The sequence below is a fragment of the Trachypithecus francoisi genome, unplaced genomic scaffold (assembly GCF_009764315.1).
Source record: "Trachypithecus francoisi isolate TF-2019V2 unplaced genomic scaffold, Tfra_2.0 Lachesis_group19, whole genome shotgun sequence".
NCBI classification, from domain to species: domain Eukaryota; kingdom Metazoa; phylum Chordata; class Mammalia; order Primates; family Cercopithecidae; genus Trachypithecus; species Trachypithecus francoisi.
This window is the reverse complement of record NW_022681464.1, coordinates 9,378,921-9,405,210: the sequence shown is the minus strand read 5'-3', so window position 1 is coordinate 9,405,210 and position 26,290 is coordinate 9,378,921. Positions and strand designations below refer to the sequence as shown.

The window sequence follows — 26,290 nt, the reverse complement described above, 5'->3', positions numbered from 1 at the left end:
CTTCTGTTCTTCATAGTAACACTCCTTTTCCGCCTTCCAAAATATGTCCATCATCTTTGTAAGCTTGGATTATCTTTTTCACTTTCACATTTTGTACAAAATACTAGATCTATAAAGTGCAGCTTTTCTGATCATATAGAATAATGAAGGCAACTGACATTAGAGGGCTCTTACTAGTGTCAGAAGTATTTTTCACCCCGCACGTTAGATACAAGTATACATTTTCTTTCCTCCCTAGATGGACCTCCAGTTGTAGCTCATTATGATATGTCTGACACCAGCTCTGAGCCAGAAGTGGTAAATGTGGACAATTTATTGGCGGCTGCAGTAGTTCAAGAGCACAATAATTCTGTAGGCGGCCAGGACACAGGAGCTACCTGGAGGACCACCGGGCTTCTAGAGGAGCTGAATGCAGAGGCAGGTTGGTCTTCCCCATTCCCCTTCTCTAATGATGTAATATGCATGTGTCCTGGCAGCTGTTTTCCTTGTAGTGGACCCTGATGAGGAGAACAGGTCATACCAGAGACATCTGGCATTGAATGATTGATTGTGACTATCCAGGCTGCCATTTATACCCGAAACAATTTGGATAGCTTGTCATTCATCTTTCCTACTCAGAAGGAAGTACAAATAAGAGCATTTAAGACATTAATTGTAGGTATTGGTAGGTTTCAGTAGGCATATTTCTTGGATTAAAAATGCCCAATATATGCAAAAATGACCCAGATATGCTCATATTCTTTGGCCAGTTCTTTCTCTCACTTTAATTCTGGGTAGTGACCTTGCAGCTTGGATAGGGAATCATTGAATCTCTCTCCCTGTGGGGCTGGCTGTTCATACACAGTGCTGCCACTGTTTCTTGTGCTTCTTGCTGTGGAGTGAGCCTGTTAATTACTCTTCAGTAAGTTCTCATTTGTCTTTTCTAACCCCTTTCTTTTAGTTTCTGTCTCTGTTAGCTCAGGGAAAAAAATCTCTGTCCCTGTCTTACATTTTTTTAGTTTTGTGATTCTTCTTTAAAGTGGTATTTATTCACTAAAAAATCCACTGCTATTACCTTTGAAAAACTTTCACGATACCTCCAAGTCTCCTTCAGTATTTTCCTCAACACTTTCAGCATTCTAATTTAAACCTTTTTGTTGTTGTTGTGAAAGTACTAGCACTGATCATTTAAGAAGAGAAGAAGGGGATTGAGAGACTGCTTATGTAGTGTATAATTTCTTTAGTGTTGCTGAAAGATTATAGTTTTCTAGTTAATTTATAAATGCATTGGTTTTATGAGTTATCTAATAGTTTAATCACTACCTAAAGTTACTTTTATGAAAAATGAGTTTTATAAAAAAAATGAGTTATAGTTTAGAACTTTTTATATTGAGACAGAACTCCACTGATTGTTGTTGTCTTTTTTTTTTTTTTTTTTTTTTTTGAGATGGAGCCTTGCTTTGTCGCCCAGGCTGGAGTGCAGTGGCGCGATCTTGGCTCACTGCAAACTCCATCTCACAAGTTCACGCCATTCTCCTGCCTCAGCCTCCCGAGTACCTGGGACTACAGGCGCCCGCCACCACACCTGGCTAATTTTTTGCATTTTCGGTAGATATGGGGTTTCACCGTGTTAGCCAGGATGGTCTCCATCTTCTGATCTTGTGATCCACCTGCCTCGGCCTCCCAAAGTGCTGAGATTACAGGTGTGAGCCACCACGGCAGCCTGTTGTTGTCTTAAATGATTCCTTTCATAATCTTTGATTGGAACTACAGAAAAATCACTTGTTTGTTGACCTGATTGATTTACTGTAGCTAATTTTGGAACAGAACCTGGATTTAGTTTTGATTTTGTTTTTTTTGTTTTTTTTTGACTGGTAACTGCCTGTTTGTCCTTGGACCAGTTGTTTCTCCTCTGGACTTCAGTTTTTATATATATAAATACTTGTTTTGCCCAACAAGTGTCTTTTTAAGGATTTATTAATATGTGTTAATACAAATACTTTGCAAAGAAGTAATAATGCGGCCGGGCGCGGTGGCTTAAGCCTGTAATCCCAGCACTTTGGGAGGCCGAGATGGGCGGATCACGAGGTCAGGAGATCGAGACCATCCTGGCTAATACGGTGAAACCCTGTCTCTACTTAAAAATACAAAAAACTAGCCGGGCGACGAGGCAGGCGCCTGTAGTCCCAGCTACTCGGGAGGCTGAGGCAGGAGAATGGCATAAACCCGGGAGGCGGAGCTTGCAGTGAGCTGAGATCCGGCCACTGCACTCCAGCCTGGGTGGCAGAGCAAGACTCCGTCTCAAAAAAAAAAAAAAAAAGAAGTAATAATGCTTCTGAGCACAGTGGCTCGGCTCACGCCTGTAATCCCAGCACTTTAGGAGGCCAAGGTAGGAGGATCACTTGAGGTCAGGAGTTCAAGACCAGCCTGACCAACATGGTGAAACTCCATCTCTACTAAAAATACAAAAATTAGCTGGGCGTGTTGGGTGTGGTGGTGGACACAGTCGTGGGTGTGGTGGTGAACGCAGTGGTGGGCGTGGTGATGGGCGCCTGTAATCTCAGCTGTAGAATTGCTTGAACTTGGGAGGCAGAGGTTGCAGTGGACTGAGATTGTGTCACTGCACTCCAGCCTGGGTGACAAAACTAGACTGGGTCTCAGAAAAAAAAGGAAGTAATAATGCTTTATATCAGTGGAAAGTAGTTTGGCCACATTTTGTACAGCGTGTGTTTCTAAGTTACTTTGTTTGTTTATTTATTTATTTGAGATGGCATTTCGCTCTTGTTGCCCAAGCCAGAGTGCAGTGTTGCGATCTTGGCTCACTGCAGCCTTGGCCTCCTAGGTTCAAGTGATTCTCTGGCCTCCGACTCCCGAGTAGCTGGGATTACAGGCGTGTACCACTGCGCCCAGCTAATTTTTTGTAGAAATGGTGTTTCACCATGTTAGCCAGGCTGCTGTCAAACTCCTGACCTCAGATCATCTGCCCACCTTGGCCTCCCAAAGTGCTGGGATTACAGGTGTGAGCCACCACACCCAATCTTGTAATTTGTATATTAGATGGTTTATCTTTGTTTTTCATCCTTTGACAATTAAGTCATCCATTCCACTTCAGTTTTATTTCCCTGTTTTCTTAGTCTTGCCATTAAATACAGACCATTTTATAGTAAAGTTTTGGGGTAAAAATGAGTGATTACCAATGTTTTGCTCTTCATATGCAGAATTCTTAATATTAGGTTGAACCATATGGAATTATTAATATTTGATTTTTTGACCTACCACAGATCCAACCATTTCGTATGACTTAACTGAATAGTGCAAAGTTTGAGGTTTTAAAATATCATTAAAGTTTAGCTTTTGGGATAGCATTCACATTTTCAGATTCAAGTAATTGTTAGCCCGATTATTTAAAAAGCACTCTTAGGAAACTCCCATCATTCTTTTTAAGAAATAAAGCATGGTAAAAGTATGTGAGGAGGAAAACAACTGTGGCTTCAGATGTTTTCCTTCCCTTTGCCCTTCCCACGCCAAAACTATCCTAAATTTGATATTTAATATGTGGTATTCCTATGTATTTCTTTATATATTTGTACTATATTTGTTATGTATCTAAATAAGCATGTTTTTAAAACTAATTGGTATCACATTGAAGGTAATCATTTGAAATGTGCTTTTTTAGTTAAACATTTTATGAGTTTTGTTGTTGTTATGTATGGCTCTAGTTCATTCATTTTCCACTGCTATTTAGTATTCCACTATATGAATATGTCACAATTTACCCATTCTCTTGTTGGACATTTTGGGTGCTGTCTTAAGTGATACTGCTCTTAACATTTCTTTATGTGTTTTTTGGTATATGTGTATGATAATTTCTCTAGGATATAATTAATATATAGAGAGAGCATTTGTGCATATTGGACCATAAATTTTGTGTAGGTTTCTGTATATCATAGGATGCAGTCACCACTGCTCGGCAGATCCCCATGACATTTTGTTATGAAGCTTATTGGCTCTTTCAAAGGCATTTTTTTTTCTCAAGTCAGACAATACTGGTATGTGGGTAATAAATACAAATAATACTATAGTCTTGATGTGATTATCATAGTGGAACCCATCTTATGAAGATATCTGAATGTGCTTATGGTGTCTCAATAAAATATTAATAGAATTTATGCTTAGGAGCCAGTTAATAGTTTTGAGACTTGGACTATTAGTCAGATGGTCATTCTTATGGTGTGAGTGTAAGTTAAAATTTTAATAGTTAATTTGGGGTCTCTCTTTCCCCTTTACAACAAAATAAAAGCCTAGTTATTGAACAGACTATTCAGGGGTTCACTTTAATCAACAGCAGCATCTCAACCCAGGTCCACAGCCTCATCCCATTTAGGATCGCATCGGTATGCACTGAAAATAGAGTAGTTTGCCTATTTCCAAGCAATTAGATGATTATCTTGCATCCAAAATATATATTTAGTTTTAGTTCTAACCTAGGCAAAATACTTGAATCACATGCAGGCGTTAAAAAGTAAGTTGAAATTAGAGAAGCTGCTGATCAACGAAAGACCTAAATTTTCAGTTTCAGCTCTTGCCATGTGTTTGCTTTTTTTAAATTGATGGTGGAATTGAACACTGTAGTGGGTGGTTTTGAACCAGTAGCCACTTAGAAACCACATGCCCTCAGGTAAATTATATAAAGCCTCAGTTTTCCCTATGTACAAAACTGGGACACAGCCAGTTATAGTATCTACTCCAAAAGGTTATTGTTACCACTAAGTGAAATACAATGTGTTTACTATGGAGGACAGCACATAGTAGGCCCTTAGAAATGCTAACCAGCATTATGTTAATATGCTGAAGTAGACTGAATAAGGAAGTGATTAATGTATCAATCACTGAATTTCTAATTACTCTCTTGCACTGCAACAAGTTGCTCTTGTTATAAGTACTTCTTAAATTTTGCCAGGACATAGAAATTACTCAGTGTGCTTATAAATATTCACACTCCTAGGTTTCTCCCGGATGATTCTGTCAATAAATCTGAAATGGTTTCTGGGAATCTCTTTTTAATAATAACCTCAGGTAACTCTTGTATCCAGCACATTTAGAAAACTGTATTAATATATCTGAAAATGGCTTCATTTTTGTTGCTAGTAAGGGCTCACTGCAAACATAAATGTAGTTGGGACAAAAAGAAGCAGAAGTCTTGGTGAGGAAGGCTTATAAATGTGGTAAACTGAACTTATTTAGAATTTTTTCCCTGGGAAGTTAAAACTTGAAATATCTTATCTTTTCCATCAGCCTTCTTGTCAAGAAGGTAGGCTCTGTGCATTTTCCCCATCTTTACAATAGGGATGGTAATCTTGATTTGTCCCTAACATGGTGGCAGTACAGAGAAATGAATCCTGGGTTTCCTGTTCCTAGTGTAGGGTTTTTAATAATCAGACCAGAATGGCCATGTTTCTGAATCAGTATTGTGAAGGAGATGAAGTATGATCATGTTCTTCATGTTTATCTGCATCAAATTGATGGTAAGATTTTAGATTTTTTTTTTTTTTTTTTTGAAGGAGTCTCCAGTCACCCAGGCTGGAGTACAGTGGCACATTCTGGGCTCACTGCAACCTCTGCCTCCTGGATTCAAGTAATTCTTCTGCCTCAGCCTCCCAAGTAGCTGGGATTACAGGTGTGTGCCACTGCACCCGGCTAATTTTTGTATTTTTAGTAGAGACATGGTTTTACCATGTGTTGGCCAGACTGGTCCCAAACTCCTGACCTCCAGTGATCCGCCTGTCTTGGCCTCCCAAAGTGCTAAGATTACAGGCATGAGCCACCACGCCCAGCCAGATTTTATATTTTTGACCTCTTCCTTCACTTTTTTTTTTTGGTGGGGTGGGGACAGATTCTAGCTCTATTGCTCAGGCTGGATGCCGTGGCTCATTGCAGCCTCCGCCTCCTTGTTCAAGTGATTCTCCTGCCTCACCCTATCCAGTAGCTGGGATTACAGGTACCCTTCACCACGCCCAGTTAATTTTTTTGTATTTTTAGTAGAGACCGAGTTTCACCATGATGGCCAGGCTGGTCTCGCCCTCCTGATCTCAAGTGATCCACCCGCCTCTGCATCTCAAAGTGCTGAAATTTCACGTGTGAGTTACTGTGCCTGGCCCTCTTCCTTCACTTTTTAAGGTTGTCTTTAACATTCTCTTTAAAGAGCTAAAAGTAGGCCGGGCACTGTGGCTCATGCCTATAATCCTGGCATTTTGGGAGGCCGAGGCGGGTAGATCACAAGGTCAGGAGTTCGAGACCAGCTTGTCCAATATGGTGAAAACTTGTCTGTACTAAAAAAAAATACAAAAATTAGCTGGGCATGGTGGTGTGGGCTCCTGTAGTCCCAGCTACTCGGGAGGCTGAGGCAGGAGAATTGCTTGATCCTGGCAGGTGGAGGTTGCAGTGAGCCAAGATTGTGCCACTGTGCTCCAGCCTGGGTGACAGAATGAGACTCTGTCTCAATAAAAAATAAATAAATAAATAACAAAAACCCTAAAAGTAGTAATTTGCTTGTTTTTAAAGCTAGATGAGTAGTGACTTAAGATGTTATATATATATTTTTAAATGCCTAGTATGCGACTGTCATACAGTGTGTAATATTACTTTCTCTTCAGTTTGCTGCAAAGCTCAGGCCTAGTTCTTACCCAGTGGATTTACAGTTTAAAAAGTAGCTGGATTATTTCCTTTAAAGACAGAAAGAAACTGTTTTCCATGATAATTTAGTTACTACTTTTTCTATGCTTCTATTTCTTACCCTATCTTGGTAACTACCTTATCCTGTAACTTTTTCTTACTCTATCTTCTTGAAAAGGTCTGTAGTGGGAGGATAAAATTCAGAATTTTCTCATATAGTGAAAGAAGTTATCTTTCCAAAGACCTACACAGGCAGAGACCTACACAGAGACAGCCAGCTGTCACAATAGCTAAATATAAGTGCTCTGCTTTATTTTCAGTTTAATATATGGTAATTGTGGTATTTACATTTTTCTCTACAGGTCTTGTGGTCTTAGAACTGGAAAAGATTACTACCACTGACAGTATTTGAAGAACCCCGTAGCATCTTAGGCCCACTTTTGTGTATGCTTTAGGCACTGTTCTGCCATTGGAATCCTGTGAGGTCCTCCTTGGTGGGTGGAGCGGGGTGGGGGAGGGGCAGAACAGAAAAGGCCCAAAGGCCAGAGAATGTCAGGTTCTGTACTGGCGCTCCCAAAGGAATGTGTGGCATGCTGAAGAGGGTTACAGTGACAGAAAAGGACTAATGATCCTGGCTCTGAAATAGAAGAAGGAAGAGGCAGAGGCATCCCAGAATGCCTTTGGTGTCCCCATCTCATTGCCTTGGTGTGGGTCCTAGCTGATTTGTTTTCTCCGTGGCACAATGTATCTAAGGATCTAACAGGAAATTTGGCGAATGTCTGACACTGTTAGTCTAGGAGTTCTTAACATTTACCAGGCAGTCTATATTTAGCACCCCCATCACTTTCTCATGCCTCTTATTTTATCTTGTACTAGTATTTTGACCAAGCAATACAGATAAGAGCAGACCCCTGGCCAGGGTCTATAAGAGCAGACCCTAGGCCAGGTGCAGAGGCTCACCCCTGTAATCCCAACACTTTGGGAGGCCAAGGCAGGTGGATTACCTGAGGTCAGAAGTTCGAGACCAGCCTTACCAACATGGCCAAACCCCATCTGTACTAAAATACAAAATTAGCCTGTTGTGGTGGCGCATGCCTGTAATCCCAACTACTCAGGAGGCTGAGGTGGGAGAATCGCTTGAACCTGGGAGGTGGAGGTTGCAGTGAGCTGAGATCGCATCGTTGCACTCCAGCCTGGGCAACAAGATCAAAACTCCATCTCAAAAAAAAAAAAGCAGACCCCAATTTTAAGTGACCAGTTTTAGCATATTGTTTGGGTTTTATAACCATGTTAAATACCAGCAGGTTTGGATTGCAATTTTTACAGCAAAAATTGCACTGCCAGAATTGTTTGGATTATCTAACAGTGTGGAAGGAGTATTACTAGTTTCTAGATCCATAATGAATGAATAAAGTTAGAAGAATCTGAAATGTTGGTGATGGTACCTTGTTTTGTTTTTTTAAGGCAGTACAAAATTAACAAAAGTACAGAATAACTTTTCATTTCATAAAAAATAAAGTGATGATATTTCTAGCTCTGGAGTAAGGCTGTTGGAGGTGGTAAGGTGAGGATGGCGGGGTCCTAGTCAGTGAAGACTGGTTATTCAGAAATATTGATGATGGATGTTTCACAAAACATTCCTACTAGAGACGGTAGAATTATAAATTAGAACTCTGGTTATAGGAACTGGGCAAATACATACTAAGAATTAACTAATTATGTCATATTCTTGTTGTATTTTCTTAATTACCGTTGTTTAAAAGCATTGAGTGATCAAGGAAGAAGAGTTTGGTTATGGTGACCCTGCCTGTCCACAATCTGCCTTTTTAATTTGGTTTAATTCATTTCATTTATTTATTTTTAGGATCCCAACAGGCTGAACCCCTTACTGTGAGTCTACCACAAGTGGCTTTTAGTACCTCTTGGAGCTCAGCTCGTTGCTTTCTTGCTTATTGATTGATTAAGATGGCTTCTCGCTCTGTCATCCAGGCTGGAGTGCAGTGGTATAATTCAGCTCACTGCAATCTCCGCCTCTTGGGTTCAAGCAATTCTTCTGCCTCAGCCTTCTGAGTAGCTGGGACTACAGGGGCATATCACCATACCTGCCTGATTTTTGTATTTTTAGTAGAGACAGTTTTGCTATGTTGGCCAGGCTTGGTCTCAAACACCCGACCTCAAGTGATCTGCCTGCCTCGACCTCCCAAAGTGCTGGGATTACAGGTGTGAGCCATGTAGCCCAGCCCAGCTTCTTACTTCTTAGTGAGTAGGCACAGACAGTTTTGAGGTGGTTTTTTCACATAAATAATGAGTATTCATGATAGCAGGACTTGTAAGTAGAGAGAGACTAAGACATGTGCCAGGACTGTTTCATGCATGAGTAACTGTCCTGGAGTCAGTACATGGCAGTGAAATGGTAACCTCCTGGAAGGCACTGCCTGCTGGTGTTGGTACATGAGGATGGAGATGAGTAATTTATAAGTGATCTGCGTCCCAGCATTGGGGGTTAAGAGCAGCTTCCTCTTCAGAAGACTTCAGGGGAGACAACGTCTTCAGGAAGGTCAGTCAGGTTTCCACAAGGAGGTGGAGAGAAAGTTCAGTGTATTTTACCATGAAGTTGGCATTCCAGAAAGTATTGGTAAAGTTGTAGGAGGGTGAGCAGTGGGTGGCTGGAGCAAAGGAAAACAACAAAGTTTGGGATAAGATGGCAAAAAATGGATGATCCCTGGTGCTTGTATTTTGTGGGTAGCTAAGAGGGAGAAAGTACAGTGTTTTACTTCTTGTAATCGCTGGCTTTCCTTCTACCCCTCGTTACTGCTTTTTCCTTTTCTACTCTGTAGGCTTTTCTACACTCTTTTTTTTTTTGGAGACAGAGTCTTGCTCTGTCGCTGGGCTAGAGTGCAGTGGCGTGATCTTGGCTCACTACTGAAACCTCCGCCTCCTGGGTTCAAGCAATTCTCCTGCCTCAGCCTCCTGAGTAGCTGGGACTACAGACGCACACCACTACACCCAGCTAATTTTTGTATTTTTAGTAGAGATGGGGTTTTACCATGTTGGCTAGGATGGTCTCCATCTCTTGACCTCGTGATCTGCCTGCCTTGGCCTCCCAAAGTGGTGGGATTATAGGCGTGAGCCACTGCACCCGGCCTCTATTCTCTTATGTAGCTACTTCTACCACACTACTTTTCTACCTCATTGGACCAATCGCCCATCCCTTTATCAGTCCTCTCCCAGCTTCGTGTCCTTCCCTATCAAGCCTATATAGGCCCAGCTGTCCTTTGCCAAATGTCACTTGTAGAGTTGGTTTTCCTGTTGTACTCACCTGGCAGTCTGATCACTGCATGCACAATTTGAGCCTATATCTACCCTGCTAAGCACAGCTGGAGAAAATCACTTTGTTACAGAGTTAAAGATTGCCTTAATTTCCTAGTCTGTGGCCTCATTCAGGCTCTCAGTGCTTCCCATAAATTCCGCCTTTTCCTTATGCAGGATTCTTTCTTCATAGTGGCTACTTGGCTTTTCTGCATCTGCCCACACCTACACTCTGCAGATGGCCTTGCCACATTGTTCAAAATCCAGATTACCTCAGCTTTCTGCTGTCAAACCTATTCTCTGACCTTTTGGAGTATGAACAGGTCTCTCTCATTGTTAAAAACTATACATACATACATACATACATACATACACCCCTCCCTCAAGCCCATATTTCTTTTTTTTTTTTTTTGAGATGGAGTCTCGCTCTGTCACCCAGGCTGGAGTGCAGTGGCCGGATCTCAGCTCACTGCAAGCTCCGCCTCCCGGGCTCACGCCATTCTCCTGCCTCGGTCTCCCGAGTAGCTGGGACTACAGGCGCCTGCCACCTCGCCCAGCTAGTTTTTTGTAGTTTTTAGTAGAGACGGGGTTTCACCGTGTTAGCCAGGATGGTCTGGATCTCCTGACCTCGTGATCCGCCCGTCTCGGCCTCCCAAAGTGCTAGGATTACAGGCTTGAGCCACCGCGCCCGGCCAAGCCCGTATTTCTTACTCAGTATCATCCTATCTCCTTTTCTTCTATAGCCAAACTTCTTAAACTGTGTTTACTCTTCCTTCTCTTTCATTATTCTTCAGATTGCTTTGCTATATTGGCTTTCTCCCAGGCTGGAGTGCAGTGGTTCAATCATGGCACACTGCAGCCTTGACCCCCTGGGCTCAAGCAATCCTGTCTCAGTTTCCCGAGTTGCTGAGTCTATAGTTGCATACCACCAAGCCTAATTCCCCGCCCCACCGCCCCACCCCGTCTCTTAATTATTTATGTTCTTCAATACTTGGGTTGTGTTCTGTAGACCACTTTTACTTTTCTGGATGATCTTTATTCTCTCACCTATTGCAGAGGATTTAACAAGTCTATTTCCTCTTTAGATCTCTGACCTGAGCTTTAGAACAGTACCGGTTGTACCATTGACTGTCATCTACTGACTCCATGATAGTTTCACTCATTTTTGAAACATTCCTGGCACCCGTCTTAGTCTGTCTCTTCTTGCAAGTCCTGCTATTATGAACACTCATGATTTATGTGAAAACTTAAGTTATGTGAACTGCTTATTGTATATATTAAAGGCACATTATCATCATGCCCTAAACAACCACCCTCAGCTTTTATTAGTGCACTGAATGGCCCTGTAACTCTATCCCTTTACCTAAGTCAGAAACCTAAGCATCGTTTTTGACTTTCTGTGTTCTTTCATTTGCCTAATTCCCAACGTCACTAACTCTCCATTTGTACACACACACAGAGTATTTTCCGTTGTTTTTTTTCCTGATTCAGCCGCAGTCATTTCTCACCCAGGAAGCTGCAGCAGTCTAACTGATTTTGTTGCCTCCAGTATTTCCTGTCCTGCTTGCTATCAGTTTCATTTCTATACTCTGAAAGGAAATTCATTAAAATGCAAAACCAGATGACATCACTCCTCTGCTTAAATCGTTAAGTGGCTTCCTACTTCTCAAAGTTAAATCCAGACAGCTTATCATGATCTGACCTGCTGACTTTGGTAGCCTTGTTTCTTATTACTCTTTTGACTGTTACCCGAAAATCTCACCAAACTTTTATACCTTAAAGGACAACTGAATGTTCCATATGCCACTTCCCCTCACCTGTGCCTACTCTTCCTTTAGAACTCAGCTACCCTGATTGCCCTCAAGTCTGGTGAATGTTCCCTATCAGAGCAGTTTTGAAGCGATGGTGCAATAGACTGCTTTTTATTATCTCTGCATATATTGCAGGTTCATTGAGGGTAGAGACTATGCCTGCCTTGTTCCCCATAGTATTTCTAGCACTTAGCACAGTGCATAGCATGTCACAAGTATTTATTGCAGGTACAAACAAATAGTAAAGACTGTTTCAATTATTGAATATGGAAAAGTTGAAGGCTATAAAGAAGAGAGTCTGTGATTTTGTATTCTTCCCTAGCAGTACAGTTGGAACAGTGTGCATGAGGATAGCCATAACTAAAACATTGAAGTAGAAATTGGATGAAGACTTGGCCACAACAAGGTATTAGGGATCAGAACAAGAATCTAGGTTTACCAAAGCAAGGCTTAACCAATTCTATTTAAGCCTAGGCAGCCTCCCTAGATTTAAATCTAGGCAGCCTCCCTAGATTTAACAAAACAGAGTTTTATCTGGTGAATGCCACCTTTTGTGTGCTTATAGGGTCCAGATATGTGCCCACTGCCAGTGCCACATGATCTGGATTACAAACCCATGCAGACTGTGATATATAATCTCAATCACTCGTTTAGCTAGGAGCCATTCTAAGCATTAAAATTTTTTCACATATATGCATCATTTTCAGTTGAAGAATAAAAGATAAAAATAGTACTAAAGAATTATGAAAAAGACTCACAATCATATTCAAACTTGATTATTTTTCACAGCTTTACCCAGAATCTACATATTTTTATAGTGTTATGTGTAGTACTTGATATGTTAGTATACATTTTTCCAAGTTGCTACATAGCACTGTAATGAGTATCTTTGGATATAACATTTTGCTTATTTAAAGGCTAAAGAGTAAATTATTAGGGATGGGTTTACAGGGTCAGAAGGTATAAAAATTGTAAGCCTTGCTTTGTGACTGTCTGTAGCTTTCCAAAAGGTTTACACTCAAGGGTGACAGGAGTATGAAAATTCAAGATTTGGCCAGGTGCAGTGGCTCACACCTGTAATCCCTGCACTTTGGGGCGGCCAAGGTGGGCGGATCACCTGAGGCCAGGAGTTTGAGACCAGCCTGACCAACATGGCGAAACCACATCTCTACTAAAATTACAAAAAATTAGCTGGATGTGGTAGCGGACACCTGTAATCCCAGCTACTTGGGAGGCTGAGGCAGGAGAATTGCTTGAACCCGGGAGGCGGAGGTTACAGTGAGCTGAGATTGCACCATTATACTCTAGCCTGGGTAACAGAGCGATACTCCATCTCAAAAAAAAAAAAAAAAAAGTACAAGATTTCTCAATAACCTTGAAGCATTGAGTTGAGTGAAGGGAGAAGAGAGTTGTATGTAAAATTTTCTTTGTTTTCCTTTTTTTAAGACGGAATCTCCCTCTGTTGCCTGGCTGGAGTGCAGTGGCGTGATCTCGGCTCACTGAAACCTCCGCTTCCTGGGTTCAAGCAATTCTCTATCCTCAGCCTCCTGAGTAGCTGGGACTATAGGCACGCGCCACCATGCCCAGCTGATTTTTGTATTTTTAGTAGAGATGGGGTTTCAACCATGTTGGCCAGGATGGTCTCGATCTCTTGACCTTGTGATCCACCCACCTTGGCCTCCCAAAGTGCTGGGATTACAGGCGTGAGCCAAAATTTTATTTTCTTTACATTGGTTTAGTTTAGGTTAGGTGTCGTGTAGTTTTTTTTTTTTTTTTTTTTTTTTAGATATGGGAAATAATTTTGTATCAGATCATAATATATTTAAATAAAAATACCCTTTAGAGAGTAAATGGGAATTTGTACTCATTGCAACTCTGTTTATTCTGTGTTAACTCCTAGGTATTCTAAAATTCACCCTTTTAAATCAGAACATTTAAGAGCTGGTACATAGGCCGATTTTTTGAGCTGTTGCTAGAATTGTTTTTAGAGCCACGTACTTTGATGCCATGCCATTAGCCATTATTGAGAGTTCTGTGAAGCTCATGTTTTCTGTGATGTTGGAGAATGTGTTTTATTGCATCATATAATACATGCTTTGGAAAGACTCTTACAGAAGAAGTCCTTACATGCCCCAGTGCCACAAACTGTTATGTTTTTCCAGAGTTTGTGGTTTGTTTCTAAGGAGAACTCTCAGTAATGTGCAAGTTACATTTCAGTTGCTCAGAGCCAAAATTGTGATTTACCTCCAGTCTTTTTAGATGTAGTTTTGGGCCAGATTTTGTCAAGTGTATGTTTCTTTAGAGAAAACATATGCTAAATCTTTCACAAAGCATCTCAGTATAAATATGGTAGTAGAGATTTACTTCTATTATTATTCCATATGTGCCTTTGGGCTTTTCTGGTTTAGAGTTTGGTTCTATTAAAATGTTAAGCAGTAGAGATCCCCACTGCCTTCTAGGTGGTTATGCAGGTCGTTTAAAAACTGACTGGAGTTGAATGCAAAAAGCATTACAACATAAAATATATAGAGTTTATTATGGTTTAGGTAGACAGATATAGGTATTTACCAAAGCATTTACATTATTTATCCTAAGGAGTAGCGAGTGAGAGACTTTGAGTTCATACTTTTATATACTGCCGTGTTGTTTGAATATACATCATGAGCATGTATTCTGTTTATTTTTTTAAAACCAATGTTTGAACAAAGAACACTGCCCCAGCTTATTTGACAGTTTTGCTGTGGCAAGCTCTCACAGGGTGATTCTGTTTCCGTGACTAAACCTAGATGACAAATCTGTCAATGAGTTGTTTCCACTGTTTGTGAGAAATAAAATTATAGTGCTTGTTTTTTTTACTCCCCTTCTCTCTCAGGTCATTTGGATCCAGGATTCCTAGCAAGTGACAAAACATCTGCTGGCAATGCACCACTCAATGAAGAAATTAACATTGCCTCTTCAGATAGTGAAGTAGAGATTGTGGGAGTTCAGGAACATGCAAGGTAGGATACTAATTGGAGTAGTCTGATATTTTAAGTTATAAATTCTATTTTAACCAGAAAACAAGTTAAAAGAAAATGGTAGACTTTATGGCATAGCCAGCATGAATGAATGATGGGAGCTCTCACTTTTATTTGGCTTAAGAAATACTTTTCCTTAGACATGGTATGAGCCTTACAGTGTGTTATATATTGTCTCATATCAAGAACATTTCAACCATACATGTCTGTGAACTAGAGCTGATGGTTTTTTCTTTTAAGCAAATGTTTAGTTAGCTTGACAGACTTCTCATTTAAGGCAGAAGTATCACTACTTTTTTCTCTCACGTTCATACTTTCTTGCCTTTCACTTTACCTTGAAATATACTGGGAGTTGGCCGGGCGCGGTGGCTCAAGCCTGTAATCCCAGCACTTTGGGAGGCCGAGTCGGGTGGATCACGAGGTCAGGAGATCGAGACCATCCTGGCTAACACGGTGAAACCCCGTCTCTACTAAAAAATACAAAAAACTAGCCGGGCGAGGTGGTGGGCGCCTGTAGTCCCAGCTGCTCGGGAGGCTGAGGCAGGAGAATGGCGTGAACCCGGGAGGCGGAGCTTGCAGTGAGCCGAGATCCGGCCACAGCACTCTAGCCTGGGTGACAGGGCGAGACTCCGTCTCAAAAAAAAAAAAAAAAAAAAAAAGAAATATACTGGGAGCAAACAGTTGGGAAACATGCATCTGACATCATGCCTCTTTGACTGGTTTCCTAGAGCACCTCTCCTTGTCTCTCATTAAAAGCAAACTTTTAAGTTATTTTGGTCTGTTTTTACAGAGTATATTTCTGGTAATGTTCATATAACTAAGGGAGTCTTGTTTCTTGGGATTAAAAAAAACCCACAAGACATCAAGTTGGTGTGTAGCATTATAAACATAATTTTATGAAGTTTGGCATTCGTTAAGGTAGGGGTCAGCAAACTGTCGCTCATAGGCCAGTTCTGGCCTGCTGCCTGTTTTTGTCTGGACTGCGAGCTAAGAATGATTTTTACCTTTTTAGATGGCTGGTGGAAAAAAAAATCAAATGAAGAATGATACTTTGTGACATGTGAAAATTACGGGAATTAAAATTTTAGTCTATAAATAAAGTTTTATTTTAACAACCGTGCTTATTCATTTTGTGAGTAATCATCTATGTCTGTTTATGCACTCCATTGGCAAAGTTGAATCATTTCAACAGAGATTATATGTCCTCCCCAAAGCCTTAAGATATGTACTGTCTGAAAAGTCAATACCTTTGCAGAAAACATTTGCTGACTCCTGCTTTAAGGTATGTTCATAATAATTGGTTCCAGCCCTTTCAGCGATATTCTTCTGAAACATTCTGGAATATCCTCCTCTCCCCACCTCCCCCACCGCACATGCACACACCCACCCACCCCCCAACATTTAGACTTTAGAACTTGTGTGTTTTGTATAAAGCAAACAACTTTTCTCCCATGCCACAAGAGTGAAGTTGTGATTTTCTGATAAATAGGTATATGGCATAGTGTATTCATTACTTGGCTCTTTGATCTGATTTTACTCTGGTTACCCAGGTAATAAAGCACATTTGCCAGCATTTCTTCTGTCTTTTATATAAAAGACAAACTTAGAAGTGTAGAGTGGAGATGAAATACAGATACATGTATGTTAAGGGTACCTTTTCTAGTGAGATCTAAGTATACTTTGAGAGCATTTTTCAGTCAAATAGTTGGAACCTTAAGGATGTAGAGTTAATTTGTAGTTTAACATGCCATCTCCCCAAAAGTGGCCAATTCTGACTTTTTCAGAACTAGTCTTGTCCTAGAACTTCATCCTCTGTTCTGTATTTATGCCTTCTGTATTTATTGTGTTTTATTCTGTAAGTATGCCTGTAAGGCTGCTTCACTTTTTCTTTTTCTTTTTTTTTTTGAGATGGAGTTTCACTCTTGTTGCCCAGGCTGGAGTGCAGTGACACAATCTAGGCTCACTGCAATCTCCACCTCCTGGGTTCAAGCAATTCTCCTGCCTCAGGCTCCCCAGTAGCTGGGATTACAGGCATGCGCCACCGCGCTTGGCTAATTTTGTATTTTTAGTTGAGATGGGGTTTCTCCATGTTGGTCAGGCTGGTCTCAAACTCCCGACCTCAGGTGATCTGCCCACCTCGGCCTCCCAAAGTGCTGGGATTACAGGCATGAGCCACCGTGCCCTACCTCTTTTTCTTTCTTTCTTTCTTTTGTTAATGATTATTTTCCCTATTCTGGTGGAAAAGAATTTTTATTTTTCAGTCTTTTCTCTTTTCTTTTGCCTTAATTACAAATTTTTTCCTATTAAATTCTCTTCCATTTTTCCATTTTTCTGTTTAGGCCGACTTACCCACCAGATGAGAAAGCTAGAACTACTGATTTCTTCCTTTACATCAGCAAATTTTTGCCTTTGGTTTATTTCACCATTGTTTCTTATGATATAAATTAACCTTTTAAGCCATGTGTCAGGATCTTTCTAGACTATTGTATTTTTAAATTTTAGGGTTCCTACTCTGATACCCTGCCCACTGACAGGTTGATGTGGGTGAATTATCTTCAGACGTGCCAGGGACATATTATTCATTCACCAACTTCCTTTTGAGTTACATTTCAAATTTTGTCATTGTACTTATGGGTTCCTACTTAAATAGGGAAGGAATAGGTAGAAACCTGTATTGTTTATCTAGTCTCTTACTCTGTGCTAAGACATACCACTTGGTCAGATTCTCTATTAATTTCTAACTCATCTCCCTTTTTATTGTTTCCTTATGCCTAGAAATGTTACAGCATGAGCCACACTTATTTTTAGCTTCTTTGTTCAATACTTCTTCATCATTAAATGTTTATCTTCTTTTTTTAAAAAAACATTTTTATATCTGGAGTTACAATTATCATTATCTTTCTATTAAAACCTGGAAATTTAAATTCTCAGTTCTCCCCACCCCTAGCACACAATCCCTATTCTACACTTGAACAAAGTGACTTTGTCTACATTTTAAATAACATTACATTATTTTCAAGGATTTTTTCTTACAGGCTCTGAAGCATAAAGCTGTGTTTTATTCTTACTCATTGGTTGAATCCTGGGAAATCATATCTTGTAGGTGACATCCATTTTAAAACCTCAGTGGTGGTTAAAATTGTCCATATAATGGAATGCAGAGTTTACAGGTTCTTTGGAGTATTTTTAACTGACTCCTTTATTATTTTGTGAGGGTGTCTTTTATATTGATCTTGGGTCTAGGACTGAGTCTTTCCAACATTTATTTCCCCCAGCAGCTTCTGTATCAGTAGCCTGATAATCTTTCAGACATTGAGATTAAAAAGCTGAGAAGCAAGTAGGAGAAGAGGCTTTCTTGTTGGTTGCTTCAGAATTGCCCCTTGGCTGCCTGTATCTCATCTGGAATTTATTTCTTTTACAGGTCTAGGGTTGCAGTTATGAAGTATTGATGTGCTTCTGGCAGGGTTATCGCTTGGAAAAAGGTTTTAGGTTTTGATCCACATCTTTTTGTTCTCATTTGATTTACATGTATAAAGTAGATGTTTTGTTTGGATTTAGTTGTCCTGTTCTTATTTTTTCTTTTCATATTCTACATTGTTGTTGGGTTTTTAAGAGTTTTTAAGAACTCAGATTTGGTTCTTGAGTTGTTCTCTGGAATTGTGGCTGCCCTGACTTGTATTGGGTGCCATTTTTCCATATTGGAAGCATTTTGTTTGGCCTTTGCACTCAGTAATTCTAGTTGTGATGTGCCTCCCCGCCCCCACCTTTTTTGATAGTTATTTTTATTTTAGATTTTGATGTATTCATTTCTCTTTTGTGTATCTCCTAGTCCTAGACTAGAAAGCATGCTTTCTGAACTAATGGTTGAACGCGTATTTTATGATTGCCTTGTATTGCTGTGTTAAACTCCTGGTGTTACCTAAATGTTATTTCCAGATGTTAATTTTTGAACAGTCCAGTTTCACAGATGCTCTTTTCTAGTGAGATGGAGACTTTCCCAGCATCTCTAGTTCTTCTGTGCCCACTTAATTTTGCCAAAACTCTTAATTTACAAACTTCAGGCCAGTAAGTTTTTTTGTCCTTGGTCCTGTTATTGTTTCCTTCTACCGACCTCATTGGTAATTGCTCTAGGAAGATGAATACATATAGCCCAGATCTGTATGTTTTGAAACTGTGTTGGAACAGTTCCTTTTGATACCTGTTCTGAGGACCTCATTCTAGTCTGTTTTTTTTTTTTTTTTTGAAGCGGAGTCTCGCTCTGTCGCCGGGACTGGAGTGCAGTGGCCGATCTCAGCTCACTGCAAGCTCCGCCTCCCGGGTTTACGCCATTCTCCTGCCTCAGCCTCCCGAGTAGCTGGGACTACAGCGCCCGCCACCTCGCCGGCTAGTTTTTTTTGTATTTTAGTAGAGACGGGGTTTCACTGTGTTAGCCAGGATGGTCTCGATCTCCTGACCTCGTGATCCGCCCGTCTCGGCCTCCCAAAGTGCTGGATTACAGGCTTGAGCCACCGCGCCCGGCCCATTCTAGTCTGTTAATCCTGTGATCGTTGGTGTTAATATTGGGTTATTCCTCAGCAAAATAATTGGTGTAGGAAGCTGTGTTTGAGACTCATTGCTTCATAGGACCAGTTGCTAACTTTTTTTTTTTTGAGATGGAGTCTCACTCTGTTGTCCAGGCTGGAGTACAGTGGTGTGATCTTGGCTCACAGAAAGCTCCACCTCCCGAGTTCAAGCAGTTCTCCTGCCTTAGCCTCCTGGGTAGCTGGGACTACAGGCGCACACCGCCATGCCCGGCTAACTTTGTATTTTAGTAGAGACAGCGTTTCACCATGTTGCCCAGGCTGGTCGCAAACTCCTGAGCTCAGGCAGTCTGCCCGTCTTCGTCTCCCAAAGTGCTGGGATTACAGACTTGAGCCACCATGCCCGGCCCTGTTGCTAACATTAACTCCAAAAAAACTAGGGAGACAAATGAGTGTTTCCCTACAATCACAAGGATTCATTTCCTCTTCAGTTGGGAAAAAGAAGTAGAAATGTTATCTAAGAGGTCACCTTCAGGCGGTCTATAAATGAGAGTAAAAATGATTAATTTTTAATGTTGTTTTCTTAGAATAGTAAGCTAACTATATCAAAAGTTGATCATCAGAGCCTTCTCTGTGTGTGTGTCCGCGCACACACTTCATTTCCACTGTGCAGCCTTTCTATTGATATTAGTGTACGAAGAACAGGAAATTATTCTGTCATACCATATTGTTTATAATGTATTTTTCCCAACATTTTGGGAAGTGAGACCCAAACATTTTCTTGGTTATAAAATGCAAAATATGGCTCTAGGTTGTGTTTCATACCTGTCACCAATTGTATGCAGATTAAACGCTTTGTGAGAACAAAGCCTGTATCTGCACTAATACAGATTAGTAATACAATTGATTGGAGCAATTGAAAACCAGTTGAGTATGTTCCTACCTCTGTATCTTTCATGATACAGAAAAAGCATATGTGATAATACATGAAACTCTTTATTTTTTATGTTGTCTCACAAAATTTTGAGCCTCTTACATCTGTTATAGGATGACTCCAGAGGCTTAACAACTATTGTGCTCCCTCTTTCTCCTGGAATTTTTTCCCTATCTGGTATACATTTTTGTGTAATGTATACTGTCTTATAAAATAGTTGAAATATTTCTCTAGCACCCTTCTGTTTACTAGATGGACTGTTTTTTCCCTCTGTGGTTTAAAAATAATGTGTTAAAAGCCTTGTTGTGTCCTCATCCATCTCCTAACTCCCATTTTATTCAGTGTGTTTGAGATCATTAAAGTAAATGATTTTTGTGAATATTTTATTGGCTAATAACACGTACAGGTAACTAATAATGTACCTTTAATTTTTGCAAACTGCTTATACCCAAGTAACAAGCACTCAGATCAAAACACAGAAGTCATGCTGCGCTTTCTTTTTTGAGACGGAGTCTTGTTCTGTCACCCAGGCTGGAGTACAGTGGCGCGATCTCAGCTCACTGCAGCCTCCGCCTCCTGGGTTCAAGCGATTCTGCTGCCTTAACCTCCGGAGTAGCTGGAACTACAGGTGCATGCCACCACGCCTGGCTCATTTTTTGTATTTTTAGTGGAGACGGGGTTTCACCATGTTAGCCAGACTGGTCTTGATCTCCTGACCTTGTGATCCACGTGCCTTGGCCTCCCAAAGTGCTGAGATTACAGGCGTGAGCCACCACGCTCAGCCACTCTGCACTACTTTCTAATTACAACCTCCCCCTTCTCTTTTCCCCTGTAACTACTATCTTGACTTTTTTTTTTTTTTTTTTTTTTTTTGAGACAAAGCTCAGCCACCCAGGCTAGAGTGCAGTGGCATAATTTCTGTTCACTGCAGCTTTGACCGCCAAGGCTCAAGCCATCCTCCCACCTGAGCCTTCCGAGTAGCTGGGAGTACGGGTGCCTATTACCACACCCAGCTAATTTTGTGTGTGTGTGTGTGTGTGTGTGTGTGTGTGTATTTGATAGAGATGGGGTTTCACCATGGTGTCCATGCTGGTCTCGAACTTGTGAGCTCAGGCGATCCTCCCATCTCATCCTCCCAAAGTACTGGGATTAGAGTCATGAGCCGCCGTGCCAGCCTATTCTGACTTTTAATGATTGTTTTGCCTGTTTTTGAACAAATGTTAAAGTCACTGTTGACCTTGGAGGGCATCTTAAAATCTTTCTTAACATTCCTGACAGATGCCTCAGCAATTACTTGAGTTCTTAAAAGGCAATTCATTCTGTTTCTTAGTGGCTTTGTTCTATAGCAATGATTATCTGAAACTTGCCTTCTAAAAACTGATTCACGGTTCTTAGCATGCTCTCAGTAGTTTTACCTTGAGCATGAAATAGTACCTTTCATGGTGGCTTCCGCCTCACAGTGATTCTCCTGTCTTTGGGAATTCCACGTACGACTATTAATAATTAGAGTTAGGAAAGCTTTTGACCAAAGGTAGTATCATCACATTCTCCAGATAATCTAAAATTTTGAAGTAGGAGAAATAGAGAGGGTTAGGGGTTGTTCTGTCATCTTAGGCTCTTTGAGGTGCCCAGTGTCCTTCTAATGAATTCTCTTTATTATTTAAAGTAGCCTAAGCTGGTTTTTGGTAACTGGAACCATTTGTAACATAACTACAGAAGTGATCTATTTTTAGATAGTTGAAGTGCCCTGTCTCCTATTCTGTCTCCTTCAGCCATTCCTCAGTAGGAGATATGGTCTCTAAACCTCTCACTCTCCCAGTTCTTTTCGTATGCCAGACACTTTCTAGACTCTTCTTTGCTGCTTATTGAATGGCCCTGGGAACCAGGCAGTGCTTCTCTCAGTCAAACATGCTATAGTAACTTCAGGTATAGCCTGATGAAGGCATTCTTATTCAGTGGAAAATAAACCATTGAGTGGAGACCTGATTTTATTCCAGTTCTATACTTTACTTGTTTAAGAGCCTAGGTGGTTGTCTTTTGGCCTAGGTTTTTTCTTCTGTATGATGAACAGATTAGATCAGATTTTTTAAAAAGCCATTGCCTGATGTTACATTTTATGATTACTTAGTGAGCAATACAGATGAACAATTGGGACTATATACTACTTTTACTTCGAAGATATTTTTAGAAATTCTGCCAAAGATTACATTGACTCTCTTTGCCACTCATTCATTGCCTGAATTCTTACCAGATTTCTAGCCAGCTTGACTTCAATTAGTGCTTGTACAGGTGAGCTTTTGAATTGTCAAGTAACTTTATACTTCTAAATTGTTAGTTTGGGCCTATCTGTATTCTGATGATTTTTGCTGTGTTTTGCCACACCCAATTTGATACACATATCTGTAAAGCAGCAACATGATAGGGAAAGCATTGGACCCAAAAGCAGACCTGTCTTCCTTGGCCTATGACTTTTCAAGCATTGTGAGTCTGAGCAAATCATGTAACCTGTTTAAGCCTCAGTTTCCCTCTCTGTAGAGTGAGGATAGTAAATTCCGTGCTTACCTCATAGGTCTGTCGAATTGTCCAATGAGATAATATATGTGAAACCGCTTAGAAAACATAGTGTTTCATTGGCCTTCAGTCCTCAAAACCATTTCTATAAATGTTGAATGGACTCCTTTGGCTGACATTTTTCCATGACTACATGGTCATTTAATATGAATTTATATAATGGGTTGAACAGATATGAATTAGACATTGGGCTTTATGTCCCTTATTTTAATGTCCCTATTTATTTCGCTAGCTAATCTTTGAAAAGGTAGTAGCCTCTGGGTTAGTAACTACTTAGCCCATCTCTGGACAGATGACAGGCTTCTGGTACTGTAACAAATTTGCATTCTGCCCTCTGCTCTGGCCCTGAAAGTTCTGTTCTTAGGAACTTTTCTTAGTAAGGGAGAAGTTATCAGGTTAAGCCTTTGTAGGAGTAGGGCATGTTTGCAGGAGCTTAAGGGTCCTTGGGGTAGTTTTGCAACTGAATCTTGTCCATTATTACCTGGATGTTCTTTTGAACCTGGGAGTTTAGGTAGCATTAAATCAAAGCCGAAATTCTCAAGTGGCCCAGCATTATTTGTTGCTTACAGATCGTCAGACAGCTGCTCAGGAGCCACTGTGGTAGTTTAGTGACTGGACTCATGCCACTTGTTACTTCTCACGTATGCTACCTAACATCTGCTCAGGAAGTTTAGATGAGAGGACATAACATTGGTCTCATGAGTTGCCTGCCTTCCTCTCATTTGAGTCAGAACTTAGTGTTTTGGCCTGGAGGTTCACAATTCTATCATTTGACTGGAATATGGAATTCAAACTGTCAGTGTTTCTGAAACAATTTTATTTCAGTGAACTCTTGGTATGACTTGCTAACAAGGCAGTTCTGTGCCTCTGATAGAACCCTTGAGTGGATCTAAACTGAAGATTCAGCTGTGTTACTTTCACGGAACCAAATTATAAGTGATTCTGTTGAATGAACCAAGTGCTTCTGTTGTGACCTTCAGGACAAGGGAAATTGATCCTTTCTTCATGATCTGTTACTGAGAGACTTTCAGAAATTTAATCTATAAAAGGGTATTACTGTCACTGTCTTTGAAGCCATTATTACCAATTATAAAGCTTATTTTAAGAACAAGTTTTAACTATTTTTCTTACTGTTTGGTTTGTTCAGACTAAGATTGTTTGGGCATCTTAACTTTGTTCTGGATTTATGTGTTGCCCTGTCATGAAGATCCCAGAGGTATAAATGAGTCCAGAGAAACATCCTCTCACCCATGGCCAGTGACTAATCTAGACACAACTCAGGAGTTTCCGGCTGAGATAAGATCCTTGGCCTTTTTAAGGCTAAACTGAGAGAGGGACCAAGTGGAGTGTCGTGGGGTGGGGAGAGAGGGAGACAGATGGAGGGAAGGATATTGATTGTGGATTTTATGAACTTGCATACTAGGTTTATCTTAGTAAAAATGTTGATCAGTACAACTGAGGTCATATTGTCTTCTGTTTTTCCCGTGGTGGAATTAACCATGCTTTTGTTCTTCATCTCGATTGCAGGTGTGTTCATCCTCGAGGTGGTGTGATTCAGAGTGTTTCTTCATGGAAGCATGGCTCGGGCACGCAGTATGTTAGCACCAGGCAAACACAGTCATGGACTGCTGTGACTCCCCAGCAGACTTGGGCTTCACCAGCAGAAGTTGTTGACCTTACCTTGGATGAGGATAGCAGGCGTAAATACCTACTGTAATACAATGTCACTGTGTTTCCTCTGCACTGTTCCCTTCCACTTCCTCATCCTTTGTGACATGGAAGTTCATTGTCATAGCTTCAGCTTCAGAAGCTGTTTGTGGCATTTGTAGGATTCAAACTCATGGAAAATTCCCTCCTCTTCCCCCTTTTTTTAAAGTCACTTAGGAAAATAACTTATCACAGAGAAAAGAATTTCTTCCTTCACTCAGTAGGAATATGAGAATGATGAGTTTTATTAGACAGCTTTATTTTACTTGGTGACTTTTAATCTTAGGAAACTCTGCCTTCCTTTTAGAATAATATTTTAATTGCCAGGCAAAATGGGTTTCAGTTTTTCAATCTTGTATTTATTTTTCTGTATAATGAAATTAATATCTAGACTTGACCACTATCTGCCCACCCCATTGGCACTTCCATCTTAGGGCATTCGCACACATATCAGTCAGGTCCTTTTTGGCACCTAGTAGGGCATGTGCATTTAAAAACCTGTCCTTAAAAATAGAAGACAGAAGTATTAAAAGTATTTTTTCTTTATTTTAAGTCTTCTGCCTTCTTTCCTGAGTTTGCTCCTGTTGACTTCCCACAGCACAGATAATTGACATGTCCCTTTGTGTTTATAAATACTACTAAGGTGACTTAGTTGGTCTCCTTGTTGCAATAATTAATAACTCTTTGCAAAATGTCTCCTTGGAGACAGAGGCATTTCAGATAGATACCCACCATGAGGTTTTCTGGGCATCTGAAAGTGTTAAGAGTTCAGTGGGAAAAATCTCTCTCCCTCGGCTTTTTTTTCTGGTTTAGTCAAATAACGGGTGAACATAGAAACCTGTTGGGAAGAATATGAAAAGTTACGTGGCCTCTGAGGCTACAGGCACTTGCAAATCTGAGAGGAAAGTGCTGTCTTTCATAGCTGGTCTCTATATAAAGAGTATGTAGCAACAACTGTTTAACATCCGAGATGAAGTGGACGTGATGTTGTATTTGGGTATTTTTCTCCTCTATCTTCTAAGAAAAAAAAACCATAAGAAGAATCAGAATGTACCATAAGAAGTCAGATGCAAAGCACGTTAATTGGTAAGTTTTATAGTATCTAAAAGGATTAGCAAAGGGTAGTAGGAGCTTCAGGGAATTCAGGAAATGCCAGCATTGGAATTTTGTGGCATTAGTTACTACCTTCTTTCTTATAATATGTTGTAGTTACTAGTGAATTCTTTTAAAAGCAATACCTAGAGTTAGAACACTATTCTGCACAGGGGGAGTGAAGTAATATTGGTTTAGAAGACTTCACTTTTTGTTTTTCATGGTTTTTGTTTGCTTTGTTTGTGTGTGTTTGTTTCCATTGTTACCATAACTATGGCCCTTTGTCTCTCTCTCCAAATCCCCTGGTGGCTCTTCTTATCATAAGAGTATGAGAACTACCATTTTCAATTTTCATTCAGCAAACAAATTTACCAAGTGCCTGCTCTGCATAAGGCACTGTGAGGGGTGGGTGCTCTGGGGGCTGCTGAGATGAATGACACACACCCCACATAAGCACGCATCGGAGTCTGCCTGCCTCCACCTGCCTGGCCTGTTCTTCTTTCTTCTTTCTTCTTCTTTTTCTTCTTCTTTCTTCTTCTTTTCTTCTTTCTTCTTTCTTCTTTCTTCTTCTTCTTCTTTTTTGTTTTGTAAAGGCAAGTTTATTCCTTTACCCTTCTTGTTGCATTAGTTCTCCTATATATTCCTTCTTCTTTGATCTTCTCTGATAACATCTCATTT

At 40.4% G+C, this 26,290-nt stretch overlaps 1 protein-coding gene across 3 annotated transcripts in view; it reads left to right on the top strand.

Moving 5' to 3' along the window:
- CUNH18orf25 (chromosome unknown C18orf25 homolog) overlaps positions 1-25,790 on the top strand; it is a 98,563-nt gene extending 72,773 nt beyond the window's left edge. For 2 of the 3 annotated variants that reach the window (XM_033177844.1, XM_033177843.1), the window contains exons 3-5: positions 239-421; positions 14,644-14,770; positions 24,341-25,790. In XM_033177844.1, coding sequence (XP_033033735.1) covers positions 239-421; positions 14,644-14,770; positions 24,341-24,530 — 500 coding nt within the window. In that variant the 3' untranslated portion in view covers positions 24,531-25,790. The remainder of the gene's footprint in view (positions 1-238; positions 422-14,643; positions 14,771-24,340) is intronic. The other variant, XM_033177846.1, reaches the window with a different exon arrangement.
- The last annotated feature ends 500 nt before the right edge of the window (positions 25,791-26,290 follow it).